A 27,831-nucleotide genomic window follows, 5' to 3' on the forward strand; every position below is an offset into this window, starting at 1 on the left:
GTCAAACTGTTTTATTTTCCTCTCTGCTACATTATCTCTCTCTATAATCATTGACCAAGACAAGACAGCCATCTTGTATTTGACCTTTATGTATTAGATGCTAATAGAGTGTTTGTGAAAAGAGATCCGCATCGGGTTAGCTTAGTGCTTAGCAGGGGGATCGAGGTTCAGCCCCGGGCCAGGTTAAATGGTCTGTCTCACTGACAGATGGTCCCGACTGTTGTAACTGGGCCCAAAGAGCCGCTGGATACCATTCAGCTGAGGGCCCTGTCTGCCAAGACCAGGAGCAGGAGGGAGGCAGCAGCACTCGGACAGAATGGGGTTTCCCTGAGTGATGCTGGTGCTGCTCAGCGCTGGGAAACCGAGAAGAACCATGGGTTGCGTCCCACGTGGCACCCTATTCTCTATATAGTGCACTACTTTTGTCCAAAGCCTGTGTTGTGCCCTACATAGGGAAGAGGGTGCTATTTGGGAATCAGCCATGGTCTCATCTCACATCTGACTACAACAGGGCCATGGGACCATGGCAGCGTTATTGAGTCAGTCATTCTCAATAATACTTTTTCTGACCTAGTTCAACACCACAGAGTTGATGTTGAAATATTAAATGAAATAACCTGCAACCTGTCTGAAAGGAAAACTACAGATATGATACTGCTGTTTTTATTTACACTCTCTCTTTTCCATTCCTTTTCCATCTTTTCCTCTCCTTTCTCCCTTCCTGCAGCAGTACCCCCAAACCGAAAAACAGACCTCCGTCGCCTGCGGCGCCCAAAAGCAGACCGTTGTCCCCCTGCCCTCCAATGGCCCCCAAGAACCCCTCCACAGACAAGAAGACCCCCTCGGGCACCAAAACCCGCCCCAAACGAGCCCAGACACCTGCCAGGGTACAGCCCCAGCCGGTCGCCGCTGTCGTCGTGGAAACAAACAGCGAGCCTCATCAGCCCGACACTCCTGAGACAAAGAGTAAGTGTGTTCACCATGGTTACTGTATCCAAGCGCCAGGGTGTCTTTTAAATGTTTTGGCCTACAGCCACACCAGTAGTGTTACTGGAGCACACGTTGAGTGCAGTGGAGGCTGCTGAGGGAAGGACGGCTCATAATAATGACTGGAACGGCGTAAATGGAATGGCATCAAACACCTGGAAACCATGTTTGATGTATTTGATACCATTCCACTTATTCTGTTCGTCATTACCACGAGCCCGTTCTCCACAATTAAGGTGCCACCAAACTCCTGTGGTTGAGTGTGGCCTTCAGCACAAGCACATACTGTATATTCTGACATTCCATGATCTATTTGTTTCTCTGGAGTTCATGTATCTTTTATTATCCAGAGTTACTCTACTGTAAAGGCCATACATTATTACTACGGTCCCACTGATCAGGTGGGTCTCATGTTTCTCTTCAACTGCTACTTAGTCTTTCTTCTCTGCCTGGAGAAAACACGCAGATTGTTTAGACTTTGATGTTTGCTTCAGATGAGCCCTGAAGCATTATCCAGGGTCATGGTCTATCATGTGGCTTCTCATCTGAAACAGAGGCCTCTCCTGTCCCTCTTGCTCTTACAGGCGCCAGTAACGTTCCTGCCATTATGGTGTCTTCGGCGCCGGTGACACCCCCATCGCTGAGTGCACCAGTCACAGTGGTCACCTCCACTCCTGCCTCAAACCTTGAGCTGGCTACCCCAACTGCCCCGGCTGCCTCAGCTTCCCCGGCTACCTCATCTACTCCAGCTTCCAGACCCTCAGCCGGCACCAACAACCCAGAGGAAGCAGCACGAGTGCTGGCTGAGAAACGCAGACAGGCCAGAGAGCAACGGGAGAGAGAAGAGCAGGAGCGCCTTGAGCAGGAGCAGAGGTTAAGGTCAGTCTAAAACTGTCTGGAGTTGATTAAAAATGTCATTGTGTTAATATTATAGCACTGTTTAATAATTAAGTATTATAGACTGGAGTGTATTTATATGTCTGTCTATAGACGTGAAGGGTTTACTGAATGTACAAGACAAGTTTTTTACATTTTATTTCACCTTTATTTAACCAGGTAAGCTAGTTGAGAACAAGTTCTGTGACCTGGCCAAGATAAAGCAAAGCAGTGCGACACAAACAACAACACAGAGTTACACATAGAATAAACAAGTGTACAGTCAATAACACAATAGAAAAAAGTCTATAAACAGTGTGTGCAAATGGCGTGAGGTGGTAAGGCAATAAATAGGCCATAGTAGCGAAGTAATTACAGTTTAGCAAATTAACACTGGAGTGATTGATGAGCAGATGATGATGTGCAAGTAGAAATACTGGTGTGCAAAAGAGCAGAAAAGTTCATAAAAACAATATGGGGATGAGGTAGGTATATTGGGTGGGCTAGGTACAGCTGCAGCGATCAGTTAGCTGATGTTTAAAGTTAGTGAGGGAAATAGAAGTGTCCAGCGATTTTTGCAATTCGTTCCAGTCATTGGCAGCAGAGAACTGGAAGGAAAGGCGGCCAAATGAGGTGTTGGCTTTGGGGATGACCAGTGAGATATACCTGCTGGAGCGCGTGCTACGGGTGGGTGTTGTTATCGTGACCAGTGAGCTGAGATTAGGCGGAACTTTACCTAGCATAGACTTATAGATGACCTGGAGCCAGTGGGTCTGGCGACGAATATAAGAGTGTAGCATTGGCATGAACCATTGTGTGTGTGTTGATATGAGAATATTGTCCAGTATGAGCGTATCTTAGCATGTGCAGACTTAACGGTGCGTGCTCCCCATGCAGGATTGCTTGTGAGGAGGGCATGGCTCGGGAGGCGGAGGAGAGGAGGCGCAGGGAGGAGGAGGCGCACCTCATGGCAGAGGACCAGCGTCTGAGAGACGAGGCGCAGCGTCTGGAGGAGGAGGTGGTGGTGCGGGAGAGAGCCAGGGCTGAACAGGAGCAGAATGAACGCCTGCAGAAACAGGTGAGAGCAGCATTATGGGTAACAGAGTCTTGACATAGAAGATATGATAGGCAGCCTTCAAAGTTGCTTTCTGCATAGTCCATCAGGCCAGCCACCTGATAACCACAAATGAAAGGATTCTCAACATATTAAATACATAAACTGAATAGTCCAATTTCCAACTCTGAAACCTATCCTCTGAAGCTCTATCATCTAAGTACGTCTAGGTATGGGAGGGAATGTGTGTTACTGTGAGGTGTACCATCAGCATGTACCAGCCTCCATGCCCAGTCTAGGCAGATGCCAGCTGTTGACCTTCATAATAGTGTTGGCCCAGCATTTAGTGGAGCTGAGAGGGCCGTTGTGACTCTGAGATGGTGACAGTTCTGGCCTCCCTCTGTCTGCGCATTGCAGTGAGCTGACAGGGGCTAGGGAGCGACAGTGTACCCACTACCCATGCCTGTAGCATTCACACGCACTTGAGTCCCTTCTCCACCTAGGGAAGCACAGTTCAATTTGCCATTTGTCTAACACTGCCAGCCATCTTCCATGCAGTGTGTCAAGATAGTCAGGCATCAGACAGTAGTTTAAGCTCTCTCATGAACCATGACTAAGCAAGTTTTATATTCCAGGCAACTTTGAACATTGAAATGCCATAGCAAACATACAGTTGAAGTTGGAGGTTTACATACACCTTAGCCAAACACATTTAAACTCAGTTTTTCACAGTTCCTGACATGTAATCCGAGTAAAAATTCCCTGTCTTAGATCAGTTAAGATCACCACTTTATTTTAAGAATGCGAAATGTCAGAATAATAGTAGAGAAAATTATTTATTTAAGTTTTTCTTTCTTTCACCACATTCCCAGTGGGTCAGAAGTTTACATACACTCAATTAGTATTTGGTAGCATTGCCTTAATTCTTTAACATGGGTCAAATGTTTCGGGTAGCCTTCCACAAGCTTCCCATAATAAGGTGGGTGCATTTTGGCCCATTTCTCCTGACAGCTGGCGTAACTGAGTCAGGATATTAGGCCTCCTAGCTCACACACGCTTTTTCAGTTCTGCCCACAAATTTTCTATAGGATTGAGGTCAGGGCTTTGTGATGGTCACTCCAATACCTTGATTTTGTTGTCCTTAAGCCATTTTGCCACAACTTTGGAAGTATGCTTGGGTTCATTGTCCATTTGGAAGACCCATTTGCGACCAAGCTTTAACTTTCTGACTGATGTCTTGAGATGTTGCTTCAATATATACACATCATTTCCATCCTCATGATGCCATCTAGTTTGTGAAGTGCACCAGTCCCTCCTGCAGAAAATCACCCCCACAACATGATGCTGCCACCCCCATGCTTCACGGTCAGGATGGTGTTCTTTGGTTTGCAAGCCTCCTTCTTTTACCTCCAAACATAACAATGATGGTCATTATGGCCAAACAGTTCTATTTGTGTTTCATCAGACCAGAGGATATTTCTCCAAAAAGTACAATCTTTGTCCCCATGTGCAGTTGCAAACCGTAGTCTGGATTTTTTATGGCGGTTTTGGAGCAGTGGCTTCTTCCTTGCTGAGCGGCCTTTCGGGTTGTCGATATAGGACTCGTTTTACTGTGGATATAGAGACTTTTGTACCTGTTTCCTCCAGCATCTTCACAAGGTCCTTTGCTGTTGTTCTGGGATTGATTTGCACTTTTCGTACCAAAGTACGTTCATTTCTATGAGACAGAACGCGTCTCCTTCCTGAGCGGTATGATGGCTGCATGGTCCCATGGTGTTTATACTTGCATACTATTGTTTGTACAGATGAACGTGGTACCTTCAGGCGTTTGGAAATTGCTCCCAAGGATGAACCAGACTTGTGAAGGTCTACAATTTTTTCTGAGGTCTTGGTTGATTTGTTTTGATTTTCCCATGATGTCAAGCAAAGAAGCACTGAGTTTGAAGGTAGGCCTTGAAATATATCCACAGGTAAACCTCCGATTGACTCAAAATATGTAAATTAGCATCCCAGAGGTTTCTAAAGCCATGACATAATTTTCTTGAATTTTCTAAGCTGTTTAAAAAGGCACAGTCAACTTAGTGTATGTGAACTTCTGACCCACTGGAATTGTGATACAGTGAATTAATTAGAAGTGAAATAATCTGTCTGCAAACAATTGTTGGAAAAATTACATGTCATGCACAAAGTAGATGTCCTAACCGACTTGCCAAAACTATAGTTTGTTAACAATACATTTGTGGAGTGGTTGAAAAACAAGTTAATGACTCCAACCTAAGTGCATGTAAACTTCCGACTTTAACTGTAGGTAGTTTCGTTTTTTTTGCACTATTTGTGAAACATAACATATTATTGATGTTGTCATTTACTTCCTTGCTGCCTGCGGTATTTCCGACCAAGCTTTAACTTGGGGCGGCAGGTAGCCTATTGGTTAGAGCGTCGGACTTGTGACCGAAAGGTTGCAAGATCTTATCCCCAGGTTGACAAAGTAAAAATATGTCGTTCTGCCCCTGAACAAGGCAGTTAACCCACTGTTTCTAGGCCATCATTGAAAATAAGAATTTGTTCTTAACTGACTTGCCTAGTTAAATAAATGTTAAAAAAAATCTAACTACCCTGTGAGCCATGTAAGGGAATTATTATTTGAGACATCAAGCCCTGCCCTACAGTGCCTGCTGCAGTGTAGACTTTTACTGCCACCTAGTGGTTAGGGAATTGATTTATTAACCAATTCCCTAGATGTTCAAATTGGCAAAATTATACATTTTACAAATTACCTTGAAAGAATGTATCCTAATTCTATTTTTCGTTAATCAAGATTGACATGGTTCCATTTCATTGTCAAGTAATTTCCTTGTTATCATAATAACAGCACATTTAGTAGGCTTATTCAATCATACTATTGATAATATATTGATCATGTTGCTTTCCCCTGTCTGTCTGTGTCAGAGGGAAGAGGCTGATGTCAGAGCTCGTGAGGAGGCGGAGCGTCAGCGCTTGGAGAGAGAGAAGCACTTCCAGAAGGAGGAACAGGCACGCCTGGAGAGAAAGAAGGTAGAGAAGGATGGAGGGATCAGAGACAGAGGGATGGAGGGGGAAGCAAAGTGGAGAAGTCAAGCATGTCTGTAATTTTTACAGTGTGTATCAAAATACCTATCATGTATCCTTACAAGGAAAATATCTAAGTCTATATAAAAATCTGTTGAAATACAATACATTAGTTGTAAAAAATGAAATGATGATGACTTAATCTGCCTCTGCGGTTGAATTTCACAGCGCCTTGAGGAGATCATGAAGAGGACACGTAAGAGTAGTGATGCTGGAGAAAAGGTGAGTCGTGATGCTGGAGGAAAAAGGTGAGTCGTGATGCTGGAGGAAAAAGGTGAGTTGTGATGCTGGAGAAAAAGGTGAGTCGTGATGCTGGAGAAAAAGGTGAGTCGTGATGCTGGAGAAAAAGGTGAGTCGTGATGCTGGAGAAAAAGGTGAGTCGTGATGCTGGAGAAAAAGGTGAGTCGTGATGCTGGAGAAAGGGTGAGTTGTGATTCTGGAGAAAAGGCGAGTAGTGTAAGGCCTATGCTTCATATTAAAACCCTTATAATAATAATACTACATTATATTTATATAGTGTTTTATAGACCTTAATACATTTACATTTGAGTCATTTAGCAGACGCTCTTAACCAGAGTGACTTACAGTAGTGAGTGTATACATTTTCTTATTTTCGTATAGACCTACCCCCCCCTCTTTGTTTGACTGCATTTATATAGTGCTCTTCCAGATCGTCAAAGCACCACCAATGTGTAGCACCCTTGGTTGATGCATGGCAACCATGTGCCATTTTATGTTCTTCTAGCCTACACTGCCGAAGGATTCCACTTCCCCAGCACAGGCCAATGTCAAGGACACTACGGACAGAAGTAAATGTAAGTTCACTGCGATGTAACTTGCAATGTCACTTTGTTCTCCCTCCATCCTTGAAAACCCAGCCTGTTAAGGGCTATGTACAGTATTTGTTTAAGAGTAAACTATATCAATTACATTTGTAGAGTGTCACTCTGCTGACTCTCCAACATGTGAAAAAAAAGAAGCCAGTCAAAAATGGAAAATGGTCCTTGACTAACTTTTTTTTCTGCAGCTCCTGAGAGCAAGCAGAGTGCAGCAGAGTCTGCCCCTGTGCTGAACGGTGTCCAGCCAGCCAAACACCAGAACGGTCTCTCAGCCAATGGTGAGGCTGCTGACTTTGAGCAGATCATTCAGATGCCCAATCACAGCGGGAGCAGCAACGGTGGGCCAGGGCAACTGGGGAGTGACATAGTCAGTGACCCAATCCTGGAGCCCTTCCTCATGAAAACATGTCCAATGAAGCCTCAGCATGCTGCAGGTAGCTATGCAGGTCAGGATTAATTCCTACATACATGCCTTATGATCAAAATGCTTATTTCAACATTACAAATAAAGTGTTTTATCACTGTAAGCAATCCATTGCTCTATAACCAAAATACCAGCATGTGTATAGCTCAGCACAGTTCTAGCTGTAATTAGCTAGAACATAAAGGCAACCTTAAAAGCAGCCACCCCCCCCCCCCCCCCCCTTCTAGCACTGACTACTACATTGAGGGAAAATGTACTTTATATGCCTGTGATATGTGGTTGTCCCACCTAGCTATCTTAAGATGAATGCACTAACTAAGTCGCTCTGGATAAGAATGTCTGCTAAATGACTACAATGCAGGTCTAATTATCCTGTAATTAGTTAGAACTTAAAGGCAGCCTGAAAGGCAGGTCTAATTATGCTGTAATTAACTAGAACTTAAAGGCAGCCTGAAAGGCAGGCTAATTATAGCATAATTAGACTAGAGCTATTACTACAGTATGCAGAGAGGGGGCTCCAAACCTCTACCACTATCCCCAAGCCTGGGTCTCAGCCTCAGGGAGCTTAGGCAACATGCCCTATGTGGGACAGGGTCCCAGTCCTGTTTGGGCAGGCCCCTTAGGTTGGGAAGCGAGTCCCCATTCATCATGCCAAGAACCCACAGCCGGTCTGGAAGACAGCCTAAACCAAGCAAAGCAAACAAAGAAAGCAATAGGACCAATGACATCTTATATTATGTCCTCATACACAGTAGGCCATTATGTACTGTAGAATATAGCTCATATTCCCAATTGAAGCACAAATTAATGATTTGCTCTCTCTCTCGCTCTCTCTCTCTCCCCCCTCCTCTCTCCCTCCAGAAGTCCTCTGAGACACCAGGCCACCGGTCGATCCAATCAGTTTGTGCCACACGACACAGCAGTTTAGAAATAAAAAAGTGTGCCAAACAAAAAAAACAACTATGGACTGCTTTTAAATGACTAAAAACATATATCTAATGCCGCAGAGGTCGAGAAGGAGGAAGAAAACTCTGCGGAGAAATACTTGTTGAAAAATGAACAAAAAAAGCAAAAAATGATGTCTATCTTCTTCACGGTGTGTTATAGTGCAACATGTGTTAAGTTTTATTGAAAATGTCACATGCAGAGGTTATGGTGCACCTTAAAACGACTGACAGTGTAATATTAGGAATTTTTGAGAATTATAAGACCTGGAAATATACAATATTTGACTATGGTTGTAATTATTATTATTATTATTATTATTATTATTATTGTCATCATCATCATCGTTGTTATTCTATTGCTATTGTTATCTTAAGTTGAACAAAGTGTGTGTTGGTTCTTTTTGTCTTGTATAATTGAGTTATTGAACTAGGAGAGGGAGCAGAGCAGTGTGTACATGTATATGAGCCTGGCTGCCTAGGCCTCCTGCCATGGGGGAGCTGCGGGATAAAGCTTCATGAAATGGAGAGTGCCTGTCTTTCTTTCTCTTTCTGTCCGTCTGTGCGTCTGTTTGTGTCACTCTCGTCTATTGTTTAAGATGGTATGATACAGACTAAGTAGTACATTTCTGTTGGCTCAATGTCTGATAAGTGAAACATGAATGTATGGGACGTGAGTCTAACATTGTCACAGAGTCTTACATTTGCCAGGAGTTTGATCAGCGGTTGTTAAACGTAATCTGTTACGGTTGGTTTCTTCAGTGTTTTTCCATGTCGCATTTGAATCACATGAATACAGAGAGGAGAATCAGGACACAGTACAGTATCTGTCTGCTATTCCATGTCGCTGCTGGTTCCATCAGGACACAGTACAGTATCTGTCCGCTGTTCCATGTCGCTGCTGGTTCTATCAGGACACAGTACAGTATCTGTCTGCTGTTCCATGTCGCTGCTGGTTCCATCAGGACACAGTACAGTATCTGTCTGCTGTTCCATGTCGGTGCTGGTTCTATCAGGACACAGTACAGCATCTGTCTGCTATTCCATGTCGCTGCTGGTTCTATCAGGACACAGTACAGTATCTGTCTGCTGTTCCATGTCGCTGCTGGTACTATCAGGACACAGTACAGTATCTGTCTGCTGTTCCATGTCGCTGCTGGTTCCATCAGGACACAGTACAGTATCTGTCCGCTGTTCAATTTCACTGCTGGTTCTATAAAGGCTCTATCTGCAAAAAGATGACTCCTGAGATAATTTTCTTTCAAATTCTGAACCATTGTTGGTTTGAATGGTGTCCGCAATTTTTATCTAGTATTCTTTTGAACAGAACAACATGCATTTTGTTATTTAGAGTACTATACAGGTAGAGAACATTGAACAGAACATGGCTACATCAATAGCAACATTTTGACAAAAATGCAGATAGAACCTCAGTCCCAAACTCTCCAAATGTTGAAGTGGTGAATGAGAGGAGGGAGATGGAGGGAGGTTAAGAGACTCTGTCCCTTGATCTGACAGAGAGAGAGATTGATTTTGTCAGATCAAGGGACCAAGAGTGAAAAATGGAGGGATGGAAGGAGAGAGAGATGGATAGATCTGTTAAGTGCAGCATTACAGCTGCTCTCTCTGATCACAACACACTTCACTAGAAATCACTGGGGTAGGATTGCCAGCCTGTTTACCCAGAGTAGCAGCTGGTGATGCAAATCATTGAGTCAGGTTCAAACCTCCATTACAGACAATAATGACTTATTATTTTCTCAAGAGAGAAAAACACCACTGCTTCAGTGGACAATGGTAATTGTGAGTAGGTTTGTTGGTTATTAGTTTGATCAGATAAGTCATTATCTTCATCCCATATGGCACCCTATTCCCTTTATAGTGCACTACTTTTGAAGGAGTGCACTATATAGGGAATGGGCTGCCATTTCAGGCAGAGGCATAAGCTCGTTGTGCCAGAAGGTGGCAGCACTTGTTTACAAACATGATGCAGATCCAAGAGGATCGTTCAACAACTGTTCAGATTTCTCCAGCTGGTCTTTTATAATGGCATCCGTATTTATCTTTATCACAGATACTCCAGTGAGTAGAGGAAATATCATTAGGATCGGATTAAATCATCAAAAAGGTCAGAAGGATAGTGAAAATGTCACCTGTTTCCCAAATGCCTTGTGCACGATACAGTGATTTTACAGCATCCAAAAACAAAACGCAACTAAGATTTTTGCTGTTATTATTCCCTCAAAAATAGCAAAACATGACTCATCTCTCATCATCATTCAGGCACCACCAGCGTTTTCGCTCTTATCTATCCGTCTATTTATAGGAGAGTGTTGACAGTCCAATGACATATGGGCTTCAGTCATGGTCTATGCCAAGAGGGTATGTGTCTTTTGACCACAGCTCATAGGGCTCTGGTCAAAAGTAGTGCACTATGTAGGGAATAGGGTGCTATTTGGGACACAGACAAGGACTTGATTCATTGGGAATGTGGGACAGGATCCATTATGATGGATTGAGCCGCCTCTTCCTCCATTTGAAACGCTGAAGGTTCCCAAAGTGTCAACTGAAGAGAATTGATTTGATTCATGACATTACAGATAGTTTATTGTGGTGTTGATTGGTTGCCAGGGTTGGAGAGTAACTGAATACATGTATTAAAAAAACACTTGATTATTACTTCTTGGATCACTTAAATTCAGAAAAGGACGTTTGCGAAAAAATACATTGACACCTTTCTTTTTTCACAATTACATTCAATTCAACATTGAAAAGCGCAATTTCAAATTTGTTCACCAGAGCGACTCTACCCACAAGTCAGAGACCACTGTGACACCAACTGCGTAAGATGGATCCGTTTTATCTTCCTCGAATGACTCTAAAAGGGGAAGTGATCCAAAAGTAACTGAAAGTAATCAGATTACGTTAATGAGTTAAGGTAATCCAAAAGTTACACTACCGATTACAATTTGACAGGTAGTAACTAACAGATTACATTTAGAAAGTCACCTACCCAACAACCCTGTTGGTTGCTGTTATAGATGTCTAATCCTCATTCTAACATATTATACAGTGAATCTTTCAGGGTTTTGGTTGCTATGGCTAAAACTATTGATCTTTGGTGGGCATTCGTTGTGTTCAAGTTGTGTTATACATCTCAGGTTTTTACTGTGGGTAAAATTTTAACTTAAAAAAAGGTCAATGAACTGTGATAGCAAATTTGACTTGATTCATTGGACATTAGACGGTCGATATAAAGGACAAAAAGATCGCTGCACTAAGAGTCAGACACCTGCTATCTGTGCAGGGCAGGCTGTATTTGTTTAGCTGTTGCTCTGGGTTGCAACCCCATGATGATTGACCCTTGTAATGAAAGCAGACACTACAACAGGTGTGTGTTCACTATCCCTTTGCAATCAAACATAATATGCCTTGTGGTCACTCTCTTTTCAGCATCCCTGGGCAGCCCACTAACTTTTAATAGAACCCTTTATTACAACAAATTCCCCTAGGCTATGGTCATGGTGCTTATTTCATGCCCTGGCTAACATATTGAATATCCAGCTAAATAAACTGGGCCTACTGAAACAGCAGCCGTAACGGCTTTCTGGCACTGAAAGTATGCCCTTATTGGTTTACTCTCTGTTGGAGTGAAAAGCTTTTTCTGTGTCTTTAGGAGACTACAATAAATTGATGTGACTTATTTGACAATAAAAAAAAAACAAAGGCACTCCAGCTGAAGACAACAATACATACTGTATATTAAAAGGTTTATTCCCATTGTTTCCCTTGTACAGTGCATTGAGGTAGACGAAGAGCCTTCCCTTCACTTATTTTCTATGTTCTCCTTGGGTGTTCTCACTGGAACCAGGTGATGTCACCAGGGTCCCAGCTGCTCATGTCACGTGTTCTGGGAAAAAGCTAGGTTATGATGTCTATAGTGTAGGCATCATAGAATTAGGAATACTAGTAATTTAGCACATTTGTAATTTAATAGGATCTCTATGGTATTGTAGCTAGGTCAAGAGCTGCCTACTGCTCTATATGATAATACACAGAACCATTTCCCTTTGGTTACTGGAGAGCTAGCTCTTTGGTTACTGGAGAGCTAGCTCTTTGGTTACTGGACTATTTGCATAACCGTCTGTACATTGTGATGTGGTATCACACCTTTGACAATGGATAGTTTGAATCTTCTACAATTATGCAAATGTTTCGACCATGTATGCTACAGTATCTCTAGTGACTGATGTGTTAGTCTTTCTACCGTTTTGAAAAATGACGGACAGGTATTTGAAACCTGTGTGTCAGGGCCCTTTCCTCTCTGGTCCCACGTTGGCCACAGTGGTATGGAAGGCGTGTTGCATTTTAAAATGTCCGTCATCTGGAAAGGGAGAGGCAGGTCTTCTGCTTAACTTTACCTTGGGCCTTACCAAAACACTACTTTACCAAAACACTACAGGACACATTTTCCACAACACTGTGTTGTCCTTTCCCACAGACTAAACAACACCGAGTCTACTGAAATGAACTAGCATCTAGGGAGGCCATCCTTTAGACATGAATAAGATTGAACTTTTGACCCTTGCCTCTGTCTCGGTCCTCATAAAATCTACCATTTAATTGTTTTTAAAGTCAACTCCACCTGCTGAACACATGGTTTCCTAGAGGCTGAAGACATACCATATACAAACACATAATCCCACATAACTACAGACAATGCTGCACTAAATAAAACTAACAATGTGTGCAGTATACAGATTGTTTACCGTTGAAGTTTTTATCAAGCACATGCCAGATAAGAACCAGGGTTTGTGATTCCTCCCCCGTGGTTCATTGGGCTTCCTGCTCTTATTTTTTACTTTCTCTTTTTCACGCTGCCAGACTCGAGGTGAGTTCTCTTTTTATGTTTGGATTTCTTACTTTTACATGCTAACCTAGCCCTTGTTTTTAGACAGATCTTGTGTGATGGTAGGTATGCAGGTCTGAAACTAATTATTTAAAAGTTTTTGAAATAATTTGAGAGTAGATCAGCCATTATAATGAGTTAAATGGACATACAATAACCCCACTGGGCATAGACGTCAATTCAACGTCTATTCCACATTTGTTCAAGGTAATTTAATTGAAATGACGTGGAAACAACGTTGATTCAACCAAAAAAAAGACTGTATAAAGTAATACAATGCTATTTTATGGTGAAAATTATATTTTATACTAATACAATTGCTTTGTTTAACAAATAAAAAACAAATCTAAAAAAAGAAAGTCAAAATAATTGGCACTCCTGTTTTCAATACTCCTACACTTCTTTCAAAGATGTTTTATGAGATTGCAGAACACATTGGGAGGGATCTTAGACCATTTCTATATACAGAATGCAAAACACACATTTATTGAGGTTCAAGTCTGGAGACTGAGAAGACATTTGCAAAATGCTGATGTTGTGGTCAATTAACCATTTCTTTGTGGATTTTAATGTGTGCTCAGGGTTATTGTCTTGGTAGAAAATCCACTTGCGGCCAAGTTTCAGCCTCCTAGCAGAGGCAACCAGGTTTTTGGCTAAAATGTCCTGATACCTGGTAGAGTTTGATGCAGTTGACCTTAACAAGGGCTTCAAGACCAGTGGAAGCATAACAGCCCCATAACATCAAGGATCCACCACCTTATTTTACAGTAGGTATGATGTACTTTTCTGCACATGCATATTTCTTTCAAGGCCAAACCCACCACTGGGTGTGCGTGGCCAAGAACTGTATTTTCATGTCATCCAACAATTGTAAATGCCTGGAGTTTGCTAAAACAGCATTGGCACTTGGATTGGAACCGGTGCTATGATCAGATGACACACAAATCGAGCCCTTTGATCACGCACACCAGTGGTGGGTTTGGCGTCGAAAGAAAGATGCAAGGAGAGGGTGCCGGAGTATTGAAAACAGGGGTGCCGATAATTATGTTTTACTACTTAGAATAATATAATTGTTTTGAATATAATACCCGACTGTATATCTATATAATCCGTCATGACCCTATGTAAAAAAAAAAAAAAAAAAAATATTGTAAACAGAGTTAAGTGACCAACACAGAGGAGAGGCAATTAAGTCGACCAACAAAATAATAACAGGAAGGGTTTGAAGCTGTTGAGGCATTTGAAGCTGTTGAGGCATTTTTATTAAGCTGTTGAGGGGTTTGAAGCTGTTGACATGGTGCACAGTTAACCCCAGTTAAAGCTAAGGGGGACAGGAAGAGATGGAGAGACCTTGTGGAGGCCTTACACGCCACTCTGTGCAATGAGGCCCAAGTAAATGGGACATAGCATCCCATTGCATACTCAGCAGAATTACCCTCAAACTTGACGGTGTGTTTCTGCACAACTAGAGCCACATAGGGAATAGGGTGCCATTTGGGACTCAGCCTACATAGTCCTATGGGCCCTGGTAAAAAGTAGTGCACTATATAGGGAATAGAGTGCCATTTGGTAACCATCCTACTGTGGACAGCTCTCAGCCAGAAGCAGGAAATAGGTCACAGCACAAAATCGTTTGCATCACCGCTGTAGCAGCAGCCATCTTATTCCCACAGAATATGTACCTCCAGTCTCCTGTGAAAGTGAAGTGCAATGATCAAAGCTTTAAATAGAAACAGGTACTGACAAAAGACGTTGTCTTCCACTTCAGTGTTTGGTTGAGTTTATGGTGGCCAGCCAGTCACTCACTACAACACACTCCAGATTTAAACTGGCATTCCTACAATGGGAATGCAGTAAACTGGGAATCACACAGATAAAAACCACAAAACACATTTGATAAAAACTTGAATGAATTGCAGCATGACCTTGTGTTTGTTCTGTTGGTTTAGAGCCCTGTCGTGGACAGACTACCTATCTCACCAAATTATGCAACATTCGTTGTTGGTTTTCCTTCTTTTTGAGTTGACTTACTTCATTGTCCTATGGGCCTAGTGTTGACATGTGCTATTGGTTTAGCCTTTTTTGTGGGATGAAGACATCAAGTGTACTAATCCCGTAACCTGGAAAGCCTATGACTAGATGACTCAAGTACTGGCATAAAAACTTTCCCCATTTAGTTTATGCTTGCAGTTACATGGTGTGCAACAATTTCATGAACATAAAGGAGCACATTTCCTGAAGGATTGTGCATGTAAAGCAGAGCACCAAGATTTTTTCACATAGGCCAAGGCTTTAGTTGACTGGTTGTAGGTCTAGAGTCATAAAAACGCTCAGAATATCAAGACGTTAGATATATGAAACTTCAGGAGCTAGTAAATGAGTTGTCAAAGGGATGATACGGCAGACATGTCCTAAGGTTTACAACAATCCTTGCCATATCTTCATCTTATAGGTTAGTGTTACCTTTACAGGGTCAAAACCTTTGAGGCAACAATTTTCATTGTCACCCACCTTTTGCCGGTTTAGTTCCTTCCCTTATGGAATGTAAAGCCAAAGTGAGACCATAAACAGTCTATAATAGTGATTGACAGGTCTAGGAGGCATGTGGCATTACACAATGTGTCGACAGGACATTGGGCATGGACTAAATTGAATCTAGGCACCACCAGGTCTAGGGACACCTGCATTCCAAAAGCACCTGGAAGAAAGGGAAGGAAGGGAGAGAAAAAAAAAGTGTTTGTCACTATCTCTGCAGCCTCTAAGGTCAAAAGGGGGTGAATTTACTACCACAGATGTGAGATGTGCTTGGAAAAATGATAAAGGATGCATCTTGGAGTTGGTAGTGGTTAGTTATATGTTATACAGTAGACTATATTATATATGCAGTAGAAGAAAGATAGTTTCAGAAACTATCTGGATAGGCAGTTCCTCTGTCCTTGAGATGGTTTTAGAGAACAGCCGGGTTTGTTTCCTTTCCACAACCATTATGATGATACCCTGTATGTATGTGGTGCACAGTTAGCCTATTTAAAGACTATCAAGTATGGGACATGTCAACGCAGCATGATAAGAACACAGTGAATAGAAAGGGAGTCACTGTCGCTGCACGGAGTTGAAGCCGAGCGCATTTTTCCTGCTCAAGTCTCTCAGGGCATGACATATCTCACTATTTAGTTTCCAGACTAATGACGTGTGTTCAATGCTTATGCTTTAGAGCAAACACACCTGATCTCATCAGGTTCTCTTTCAGGAGCCTGCAGCCAGGCACTGTTCAAACCCCAACTGCATGGTAGCAGTGATATAGTCAACACGACTTCTCAGCAGGGAGCAAAGATGCTGGTTTATGAGACCATCAAAACAAAGGCATCATCTGCCAACAAGCTGCATGCTACCATCTTTCTGCCCTGTTAAATGGAAGGTAATGGAAATACAGAACTGCTGCTGGGGTCTACACATGGCACAGAATAAAAAGGGGACGACAGAGGCGCATTACTACACAAATCAGCTCATTTTTACAAGAGCACAAAAATACAATTGCATTATTAATGTTCATGCAGTAATTCTTGCTGGATTAATATGATTCTTATTCATTTTGGATTTTAATGGGGATTTCCTCCCGAGTGCAAAAATAATCCTTTTATCTACCTTCTTCTGAGTGGAAAAGTGCTGTTTACTTCCATAACACATCTGGGGTTTTACTGAATTGGCTGGCTAGGCCTTGGCTTTGGATAAAGTTTGGCAGTGTATTCCATTGAATACAAAGATTTTTATTTTAAACACTTCAGGGGGGAATAACATGTCCAACAGTGAAATGACTCCAGATTCCCACAATGCCCTCTCTCTGTGAATGGACAATGATTATAAAAATATGGGTCACACTTTATTTGGATAGTCCCATATAGAGAATGTACAGATGGTCATACTATCAACAAACTGTCTGTTGATGAGCAAATACTTGCTAAGGGTAGGTTTAGAATAAGGGGTGGGGTGAGGGTTAAGGTTAAGGTTAGGCTACGGGTTAAGTTTAGGGTAGGGCTAGGGTAGAGGATAGTTAGTTAAAATGTTGTTGACGGTTATTGAACATCTACTAGGGACTATCCAAATAAAGTGTTTCCAAAATCTGTTACACATTTACTACTGGCTAATACAGTCCTCTACAGATGACTAATCTCACACACACACACACACACACACACACACACACAGACGCAAAAGAGGTCTTAAAAACATCTACTATAAAGTCTTAAAATGTATTTGAAATATATTAAAACACAATTACATTGAAGTTAAGGCCCTTGCCAACTAATATCAACATTTATATTTAGTTTTGCAGAAATGATTTGCCTTCTATAAGTTTAAGAAATATTGTCTAGGGTCTTGTCATTCTGTGACCATAACCCCCATATCTTTAAGATATTTTCACATTTCTCTCCCTCATGAGGGAAAATTCTGAAAGTTCACAGAAGTAAAAGGTAGACCTACTAATTAGTTAGTGTTTTTACTGCTAACAATTTTGTTTATGAATTACTAAGTATTTAAAACACGTCACTCTGTTATCAAATCAGAGTGACCTGAAAAATCTGTAACAGAATAGCTGCAATTGAATTGGTCACAATGGGAAATCATAGTAGTCACAAACTAGTTGCAGTAGAGCACAGTACAGAGCTGTAAAATACAGTACAGCACAGTAGAGTATAGTGTAGTACAGTACCGTAGAGCACACGTGTAGAGTACAGTATAATGTAATATGCTCTACTTTACTGGACAGTAGTCTACTGTACTATACTGTCATGTCCAAACATATGACTGGAACATATTTAGTCAGGTCTAGACCAAACAAATTTGGTCTTGTTTGGGGGAGGAGCTTGTTAGCCAGTGTGTAGAATAAGACCCAAACATGCAATGGAAGATATGAAATGTTTCTACCTTTGTGTACATATTTCAGGATACATCACCATGAAGAGAATTACATAAATAAATGATGCATTTACAGTATGTTTAGTACAGATCATGGACCAATAATGTAATTATGTTATCATCATCCAAGTGTTGATCCACTTCACTTACTGTAGCTCAATAAACAAGAGATTTTTTCAAACTCAAGGTATCATATCATAGCTGACACCACAGGAGGCTGCTGAGGGGAGGACAGCTCATAATAATAATAATAATGGCCAGAACAGAGCGAATGGAATGGCATTAAACACATGGAAACCATGTGTCTGATGCATTTGATAGCATTCCACTCCAGCCATTACCACGAGCCAGTCCTCCCCAATTAAAAATGGCACTGGGTGCTCTGCCTCAAAAAAAAAGAAAAAGATTTTACTATTCAATTACAACATCAACATAGGCCCCCAAACAGATGGCCTTCATCTCCTCCTCACACACAAATTGGGTTGAGGGGTACTATGACACCCTAACTAAAATAGAGTGTTGCTTTGTGCAAGGTATTTACAGTTATGAACTAGACACAAATCAGATTAAGCTTCCTGTTGGCCTCATTGAGGGGCACCTACTGGGCACAGACGTCAGTTCAATGTCTATTTTTTAAATTTACATTCGGTTGAGCCGTGCGAATTCAACAAAACATTTCACCACCATATCCGCCGATGTTGCACTTCCGCATCTTGCCGTGAAAGGTGACAGCTAGAGCGGTGTTTGTCAGACCATGAGATATCCCAACAATCGGTCTTCTCGTGTCTTTATCGTCCGAACGGGTTGGCCTACAAACTATTATGACCCCTCTATGAAAAGGTGAGACTCTCACTAATATTTCAGTCTCCGGTTGGCTCTACGACCCCCACAAACGTCTTGGGACTTGTATGATGTCGGTACAGCCGATCTGCCAACTTCTGAGACTCTTAAACAGGTACATGTCGGTTGTTTTGCTCTAGGACGCCCACAGGCCTCACAAGACTCTTCTGAAGGCCCCCCAGTACCCATTTTTTTTTATGAATGGAAGTATCTCTTATAGTCTTATATCTCCCTCTCTAACTTTAAGCATCAGCTGTCAGAGCAGCTTACAGATCACTGTACCTGTACACAGCCAATCTGTAAATAGCGCACCCAACTACCTCATCCCCATATTATTACTTACCCTCTTGCACCTCAGTATCTCTACTTGCACATCATCATTTGCACATATATCACTCCAGTGTTAATCGCTAAATTGTAATTATTTCTCCTCTATGGCCTATTTATTGCCTTACCTCCCTACTCTTCTACATTTGCACACACTGTGTTATTGACTGTACGTTTGTTTGTAACTGTTGTTGTCGCTTTTCTTAATATATATTTTTTTAACCTTTATTTAACTAGGCAAGTCAGTTAAAGAACTAATTCTTATTTTCAATGACGGCCTAGGAACAGTGGGTTAGCTGCCTACATGGTTAAATAAAAATAAATACATGGAAACTGTTTAGTACCAAAAATAATGGGTTAAATGAATGTAAAAAAAATAATAATAATACAAATCTTTATATCTCTCAGGTACAGTACCAGTCAAAAGTGTGGACACCTACACATTCAACAGTTTCTTTATTTTTTACAATTTTCTGTATTGTAGAATAGTAAAGACTATCAAAACTATGAAATAACACATACAGAATCATGTAATAACCACAAAGTGTTAAACAAATCTAAATATATTGTATATAGTAGCCACCCTATAGCGTTGCACACTCTTTGTATTATCATCCAGCTTTATGAGGTAGTCACCTGGAATGCATTTTAACAGGTGTGCCTTTAAAAGTTCATTTGTGGAATTTCTTTCCTTCTTAATTTGTTTGAGCCAATCAGTTGTGTTTTGACAACGTAGAGGTGGTTTACAGAAGATTGCCCTATTTCAATTAAGTCGCACTTTCCTTTTCATTAGGGACAGATAGTTTGGACAGGTAGCCAACTGCTTGTAAAATGTACGGAACATTTTAGAGTATGACGAAGCAAAAGGGGGTTGAGCGCATAATCATTGAGGTCAATACTGGTAGAGGAAACAGTGCATCCTGTAATCTATTTCGAGCCCAAGAAAATGCGTCTCATCAGGAAAGCACAATACATTGCAGGTTCAGGTAATATTTTACAGTAGTAGCCTACAGTAGCTACTGGATGACTGATTGGCAGCATGATTTGAATAATCCAAATAATAATCAAATGAGATGGGGGACCAGCCTTAATTAAAGATTTGACAGGGAAATCTAGGAAGGAAATTTGACCTCAGTCAAAGAGGAAGAGGCATAGCAAGATGTTTCACTCTCGCCAAAATGTCTAAAATAAGCATAATTTGTTCCTATGGGCTTATTTTGTAGCTAATCACCTGCCTTCCTGCCTTTGGGACAACGACTCCATTGTTGGGGCGGAGATATGAGCATCTCGTCATTATATACCGATCTCTGCCTCACTAGCCTACTGCTGCTGCGTACTGTACCTTACGACTCACTGGTGAGGGGACCAAATGGCTCAATACATTTGGTAGCTAGCGTACGATATCAGAAATATGTATGTATTTAGCAGAAAATTACATTTATGACTTCGGGTAGTTAAGTTAAATACCGACCGTGCAACTGCGTCCTCCTTGTCAGGGGTAGAGTTAGTTATTCCGTTGCTTTGTCGGAAAGCAGCAGGAGCGTATTGGTCTGGTTTGGCTAGCAACACAATTTAGCTAACTTAACATTTTATTTGTATTAACAAACAAGCTAGCTAATTTAGCCGTGTGAAACCAGTCTGAGGTAAGTGAAAGGGCATGTTGTTTTATAAACCAGTTATTTTACCTGTTGACGTCTGCCAGTGAAGCTAGTTAGCCAGCTAACGTTAGCTACCCACCCCCTAGCCGATTACACTCAACTCCAGTTTAGTCGGCTACTTACCCTCTGCTCTCCAGCCAGGTAACTAGTCACTTTAATACTAAAATAGTGTAGTTAGCTAGTTAACCAACTAAAGTGTAACCCAGTTTACTGTAAAAATTGACTAGTTAGGTAGTTAGAAAACGCCATTCTAGCTAGCTAACTGATTTTATATAGTTAATCTTGTTCATTATTAGCCTTGACTTGAGCTAACTAACCAGCCACAATGTATATGTACACTGACTGTTCATGTCCATTACTCCACTACTAGCTAGAGCAGCTGTTTGCCTCTAAACATAGCTATGTTTGCCAAGCACATTAGGATAATTAAACAGCTAAATGAGTGCAAAAACAGATGTATTCACCAACTGTTAATGACCTAACTAACGGGCATCAAACAGTTGCTGTCATCTGTTTTTTGGGGGTTGTATAATGTAGCCTCATGTGAATTCAACAATAGCCTACAGTATTGTAGCCAGAATTTTAAATAATACTCCACCAGCATTAATCATGTGAGTAGAAATACATCCTTGAAATATAAGCTTATGTCTTTTGATTGACCAAAGCAGACCGATCCCATGTCAATCTGGTAACATTTCAGGGACTAGAATGCTCCCAATCAATGTCAATATTTAAATGAGATTGCTCTAGATTAGACGACTCCGCGGTTGTCACTAGCCAGTGAAAATTGCTATATCAAAAATTACTGAAGGGATAATCCATCCCAAAACACAAATTATTGAGTGATAAATATCACTAACGTAAAAATAATTTGGACAAATGTTTCATTTTGTCGTTAAATTCCTTAAGGAAATCTGTTGCAGCTCAAATCTACTACAAAACCCACAATGCAATTCTCTCTCGCTGGGCTAGGTAGCTAGAAAACATAGCTACACACAATAGTAGCAGAGTCAATATAAGCATGTGAAGTAACTAGCTAGCTGTACAATCGCCTAAACAAACAGCACTATCAATTTAGAAGTCTTACTCACTGAGTTCAACTTCCAGTTTGTTTCTGCCACTGAGCTATAAACGGCGTCTCTACCCAGAGCGAGAGCAGAGTAACGTTGCTATCCCACATAGATGTTTTTGAGGAGATGGGGTACACCATTAGAATCGTATTAACGCCCATTGTGAACATTGCCCATAAATCGTCCATGGGCCGCACGGTGCATTCTGTGGCAATGAGCTCTCCTTCAAGGAGTGAATGGGAGTCAATTGAGCCCTAGCTCAAAAACCAAACATTAGCATGAATTTCGAGAAACAAGTACAACGTTGCAAACCATTTCCAAGGTGTGAAATAATTAACTTGTTCGCTGTAATATCATATAGCTTTGGAATCATGACATTACGTACTTTTGAGGAAAATAGGCAACTTTATCTACTCTTACTCTAAATTTGAGAAGGGATTGCGTGACGATTAGTTTAGCAACCGTGTGATTTAGCATGACGACGTGAATGATGGTTGGATGGGGCGTTTCTTTTTCCTTTATTTAATATCTCTGTTTCACAGACACAGGGCGCATTGCGACATGGTACTTGAAGGAGAAAAAGAGTTGAATCATTTTGGACACTGTTTAGATAAACCACATCTAAGTGAAATATTTCATTTTTCATGACGATATAAACGGATGGATGTGTTCTAGACAATTATGCTCATACCATCTTTTGGCTGCTTTGGCGATCTGGAGTGCATTTCATTGTTTTAAAAGCGGTATGAAATATGATAGTGTTATTTCCAGTGACGAGTTAGGTTGGGATTAGTCATAAATATGATTTTGTGGTGACTAGTGAGGACCCGACTCTGCATTCAATACTCAGTAACAAGAAACCGAGGCTTACAACTCTTACTATCATTATTTACCGAATATGTTCAACCACAGGGCTTAGGCTGTGTAGGCTATGTCATAATTTAAAGCTTCAACATGTAACTTTTTTTGGCGACCTGACCAAATTCAGATAGAAATGGGATTGTAGATATGTAATTCTCATTGAAAGCAAGTCTAAGAAGGGGTAGATCTGTTCTGTGCTCCATTTCAATGCTTCCAGTTAAGTTTAGTTTTTACTTTCTGTTTTGTACACCAGCTTTAAACAGCTGAAAAATACAAAATGTGATTATTGAAAGTATATTTCACAGCTGTTTAGATGGTACGATGATTCTCTACACTAGCTTGTTTTGTCACATACACAGCATTTTTATTTATTTATTTCACCTTTATTTAACAAGGTAGGCTAGTTAAGAACAAGTTCTCATTTGCAACTGCGACTGGCCAAGATAAAGCATAGCAGTGTGAACAGACAACAACAGAGTTACACATGGAGTAAACAATAAACAAGTCAATAACATAGTAGAACAAAAAGAATCTATATATGTTGTGTGCTAAAGGCATGGGGAGGTAGGCAATAAATAGGCCATAGGAGTGAATAATTACAATTTAGCAGATTAACACTGGAGTGATAAATGATCAGATGAACATGTGCAGGTAGAGATACTGGTGTGCAAAAGAGCAGAAAAGTAAATCAAATAAAAACAGTATGGGGATGAGGTAGGTAAATTGGGTGGGCTATATAGCGATGGACTATATACAGCTGCAGCGATCGGTTAGCTGCTCAGATAGCAGATGTTTAAAGTTGGTGAGGGAGATAAGTCTCCAACTTGAAAGATTTTTGCAATTCGTTTCAGTCACAGGCAGCAGAGAACTGGAAAGAAAGGCGGCCAAATTAGGTTTTGGCTTTAGGACCATGCAGTAGTTGTTCCCCTTGCCCTGCAAGGACCGCGGCGTATGTGGAGCAATGGATAACGATGCTTCGAGGGTTGCTGTTTTCGATGTGTTCCTGGTTCGAGCCCGGGTAGGGGCGAGGAGAGGGACGGAAGCCATACTGTTACACTAAAGTGCCTATAAGAACATCCAATAGTCAAAGGTATATGAAATACAAATGGTATAGAGATGAATAGTCCTATAATTCCTATAATAACTTCAACCTAAAACTTCTTACCTGGGAATATTGAAGACACGTGTTAAAAGGAACCACCAGCTTTCATATGTTCTCATGTTCTGAGCAAGGAACTTAAACGTTAGCTTTTTTACATGGCACATATTGCACTTTTACTTTCTTCTCCAACACTTTGTTTTTGCATTATTTAAACCAAATTGAACATGTTTCATTATTTATTTAAGGCTAAATTGATTTTATTAATGTATTATATTAAGTTAAAATAAGTGTTAATTTCAGTATTGTTGTAATTGTCATTATTACAAATAAAGAAATAAAATAGTCAGATTTAATTGGTGTTGGCTTTTTTTGGTCCTCCAATAATTGGTAAAATCTTAATCGGTCGACCTTTAGTACCTGCTTCTATAAACCAATGAGGAGATGGGAGAGGCAGGACTTACAGCGCAATCTGTGTCACAAATAGAACTGACTTCTATTTTAGCCCTTGGCAACACAGACGCTTGTTTGCGCTTGCGCAATAATTGAATAATATAGATTTCTAAATGTATTTTGCCATGCTTGCGCACGCGATGTAGTCAGGGTATTAGTGACCTCAAACTTTTAAACGGTAGTCTATATGCTAGGCCTGCGTGTGCACTAGGATAGGTCCCACATTTAGTAACTACAGGCTCTTTTTGTCTGCCTGTATGTTGACCAGAATTAGAAGCCTCTTACTGTGAAAAAACCTGAACTCTAGCTGGGTATGTGACTTGCACTTCTCTGTGAGAGACTACTGCTTAGTTGAAGTGTAAACTTTTACGTCTGAATAAGTAACATAGCGAAGTCACAAAGCCATGTTCTTCAGAATCTGTGAAAGCTGAGGATCTAGAGACCTAGGTTGTAAAGGAACTTTCTGTCAGATTTCCTGTGTTGTACATGATGTGTCAACACTTCCCAAGACCCCACCTCCCTTGTCTCGTTTGTACACTACAACCCCTTACCAGCATACTGTTAAAGAAGGGGAAGAACAACACATTGTGAACTATTTATTCTCTGTTCTGATTGCTTGACTTAAGTTTGAGAGGGGGTAAGGGTATGTCCCAGATGGCACCTTATTCACTACATAGCGCACAACTTTTAGGATCTGGTCAAAAGTAGTGCACTATGTAGGGAATAGGGTGCTATTTGGGATGCAGACAGAGAAAGCTGGTTTTGATGAATAAGGTTGACAATGCGGGCCAGGGAAAGTGAAGGAAGGCACTGAGGCATTGCGGAGTAAATACAATACAGTGCTTGTAACATGCACTCTGCAGGATGCACTGCACAGCCATGGGAATGAGGAAAGGAGCATCAGACAGTGGTGATTCGCATACAAACCTTCCACTGCTAATTATTAACCAGTAGACAGCCTTGTTTATCATAGGTCTACCTCAGACTATAATGAGTAGCCTAATACAGAAAAGACAATGTCCCAACATTAGGCTCTAACTGGTTTGGTGAGAACAATAGGCAAGAAATAGGCCTACAAGTGCAAAATTGCAAATGCTCATCATTGTGTTGATTGCAACTTGAGAACAAGTTAATCATATTTAGGCAGTAGATTGAAGAAAACCATTTGTTTGTGGTTGAAATACCAATTGGACAAGAAATCTAAATCTAAGTTCATTAGTCGCATACACAGATTTGCAGATGTTATTGCAGGTGCCGTGAAATGCTTGTAATTTTAATTGATAAATTATTTACCATTTGATGGTGTGTGCAGTGCATCCTCATTCGCTATGAGCAAATACAAAGGTTAGGCCTAATTGTTTAACAGCGTCTTTATGCATTGCTAGTTAGTGTTATGTATGTGGACTACCTTAAAGTTAACTCCTCTAAATATTTGAAATAATGTTTTGTTAGCAATGAAATAGAAAAATGCAGAGCACTTGACCCCTGACTTCTGCCAGTCTCTTGGCCCATTTGGGCCATAGTGTCCTCTCTACTGTAAATGTTTCTCAATCGCTAACAGTACTACAGAACAATAAAAAAATCATTGTAATACTTGTGTATTGTTGGGAAGTGTTTCCAAAATACATTTGAATACCAAATTTGACATCCTAACCCTACAATAAGTACCCAGTTGCATAATTTTGTTTACTTGTCTTCCTCCTCTACTATTCCAGAGAAGACTGCACTGTTAAATGATGGTACATTGTGTCCAATTATATTGATGCACGTGTGAGGAGGCCAGTTGCCTTTGACTTGTCCTAGATCACATGTCAAACTCATTCCACAGAGGACCGTGTGTCTGGCTTTTCACTCCTCCCTTGTACTTGTTTGATGAATTAAGGTAGCTGATTAGCAAGCAATTCCCCTCATCTGTTTTTTTAATTCTTATTCTTATTTGAAAGAGAAACAAAAACCAGCAGACGTTATGCCCTCCATGGAATGAGTTTGACACCCCTGAGATGATTGTGTGGCTGGAAGTTAGACGTTATCTTTTCTAATAACTTCACAAGGAAAACAATATAAAACACGTTCGTGCTGCCTGATATTCAGAAGGATGTTTGGGCCGGAGCACTAGATTTCTGTCAGGATTTTTAAAGCTATGTTCAAATCCTTCGTGTTATGTCTGATCTTGGACTACGTCCCCATCCCTCCTTTCTGTTTTGATGGAGGCACCTGTCCTTTGGGCTGAATATTAAGATTGTGTGTATCTGAAGCAGAGCCAGCCATTACCCCCATGGAGTTGCCAGAGGCTGTGTGTCTTGTGTCCGAAATAGTGCTGCTCTATTCCCAGCCCCCACCTGCACTATCATGCACTATGGATATGGCTGCAGGATAAAGCCGGCGCTAAAAGCATTCCTCGCCATTCTCTCTTGTTATATATTCGGACAGTGTAGTTTTTATTTTTAGCCAGTGCCAGGTTTAGCCTTTTTCCACACTCGCCGTGAAGGTCGTGTGGGGCTTTTGGCGGTACTGCTGGTGACAGGCAGGGGTTAAGCAGGTGAGGGCCGCTAGGCAAGTGGGTCTTGTAGACGGGGGACAAGGTGTCAAGTCATTGTTCCAGATCTGAGGTCACAACAGCTCTAGAAATAGGCTGTCTCAAATGGCACCTATTCCCTAAATCAACTAGATTAGTCTGTTGACAACCCCTGCCTTATATATAGTGCACTACTTTTGACCAGGGTCTGTAGGTATAGGGTGGCATTTGGGACATAGTCAGACAGGCCCCTGGTTGCTGATAGGTTCCAAGATTCTCTGGGGGCCATGATTTTGAATTTGTAGAGTTGATTTTCTTGGACATTGTTTTTAAGTTGTGTAGTGATTTTATATACAGTATTTGTCAACATTTTGTTACTCATCCAAGTTTTTTTAAATGTGATTTTCTACATTGTAGAATAATAGTGAAGACATCAACTATGAAATAACATTGAATCATGTAGTAACCAAAAAAGTATTTTATATTTGAGATTCTTCAAAGTAGCCACCCTTTACCTTGATGACAGCTTTGCACACTCTTGGCATTCTCTCAACCTGCTTCATGAGGAATGCTTTTCCAACAGTCTTGAAGGGGTTCCCACATGCTGAGCACTTGTTGGCTACTTTTACTTCACTCTGCGGTCCAATTCATCCCAAACCATCTCAATTGGGTTGAGGTCGGGTGATTGTGGAGGCCAGGTAGTCTGATGCAGCACTTGAATCACTCTCCTTCCTGGTCAAATAGCCCTACATAGCCTGGAGGTGTGTTTCAGGTCATTGTCCTGTAAAAAAAAAAAAAAGATTGTCCCACTAAGCACAAACCAGATGGGATAGTGTATCACTGCAGAATACTGTGGTAGCCATGCTGGTTAAGTGTGCCTTGAATTCGAAATAAATCCCTGACACTGTCACCAGCAAAGCACCATCACACCTCCTACTCCATGCTTCACA

At 41.1% G+C, this 27,831-nt stretch overlaps 2 protein-coding genes across 46 annotated transcripts in view; both read left to right on the top strand.

Moving 5' to 3' along the window:
• map7d1b (MAP7 domain containing 1b) overlaps positions 1-9,469 on the top strand; it is a 48,527-nt gene extending 39,058 nt beyond the window's left edge. For 8 of the 36 annotated variants that reach the window (XM_021560081.3, XM_021560070.3, XM_021560076.3 and 5 more), the window contains 8 exons: positions 728-966; positions 1,572-1,866; positions 2,761-2,941; positions 5,867-5,971; positions 6,194-6,247; positions 6,771-6,840; positions 7,053-7,310; positions 8,150-9,469. In XM_021560081.3, the coding sequence (XP_021415756.2) occupies positions 728-966; positions 1,572-1,866; positions 2,761-2,941; positions 5,867-5,971; positions 6,194-6,247; positions 6,771-6,840; positions 7,053-7,310; positions 8,150-8,160 (1,213 nt within the window). In that variant the 3' untranslated portion in view covers positions 8,161-9,469. The remainder of the gene's footprint in view (positions 1-727; positions 967-1,571; positions 1,867-2,760; positions 2,942-5,866; positions 5,972-6,193; positions 6,248-6,770; positions 6,841-7,052; positions 7,311-8,149) is intronic. The other 28 variants (XM_090227797.1, XM_021560074.3, XM_090227778.1 and 25 more) reach the window with 7 other exon arrangements.
• A 3,412-nt stretch (positions 9,470-12,881) lies between these two features.
• Positions 12,882-27,831, top strand: part of thrap3b (thyroid hormone receptor associated protein 3b) — a 32,803-nt gene continuing 17,853 nt past the window's right edge. For 3 of the 10 annotated variants that reach the window (XR_016493541.1, XR_016493546.1, XM_036970652.2), the window contains exon 1: positions 20,508-20,868. The gene's annotated coding sequence lies outside the window, so the exon portion shown is untranslated. Of the gene's footprint in view, positions 13,124-20,391; positions 21,025-27,831 lie in introns of those variants that run through there. The other 7 variants (XR_016493542.1, XM_036970654.2, XR_016493544.1 and 4 more) reach the window with 4 other exon arrangements.

This window comes from Oncorhynchus mykiss, chromosome 30, assembly GCF_057628025.1.
Source record: "Oncorhynchus mykiss isolate SJ-2025 chromosome 30, ASM5762802v1, whole genome shotgun sequence".
Taxonomy (NCBI): Eukaryota; Metazoa; Chordata; class Actinopteri; order Salmoniformes; family Salmonidae; genus Oncorhynchus; species Oncorhynchus mykiss.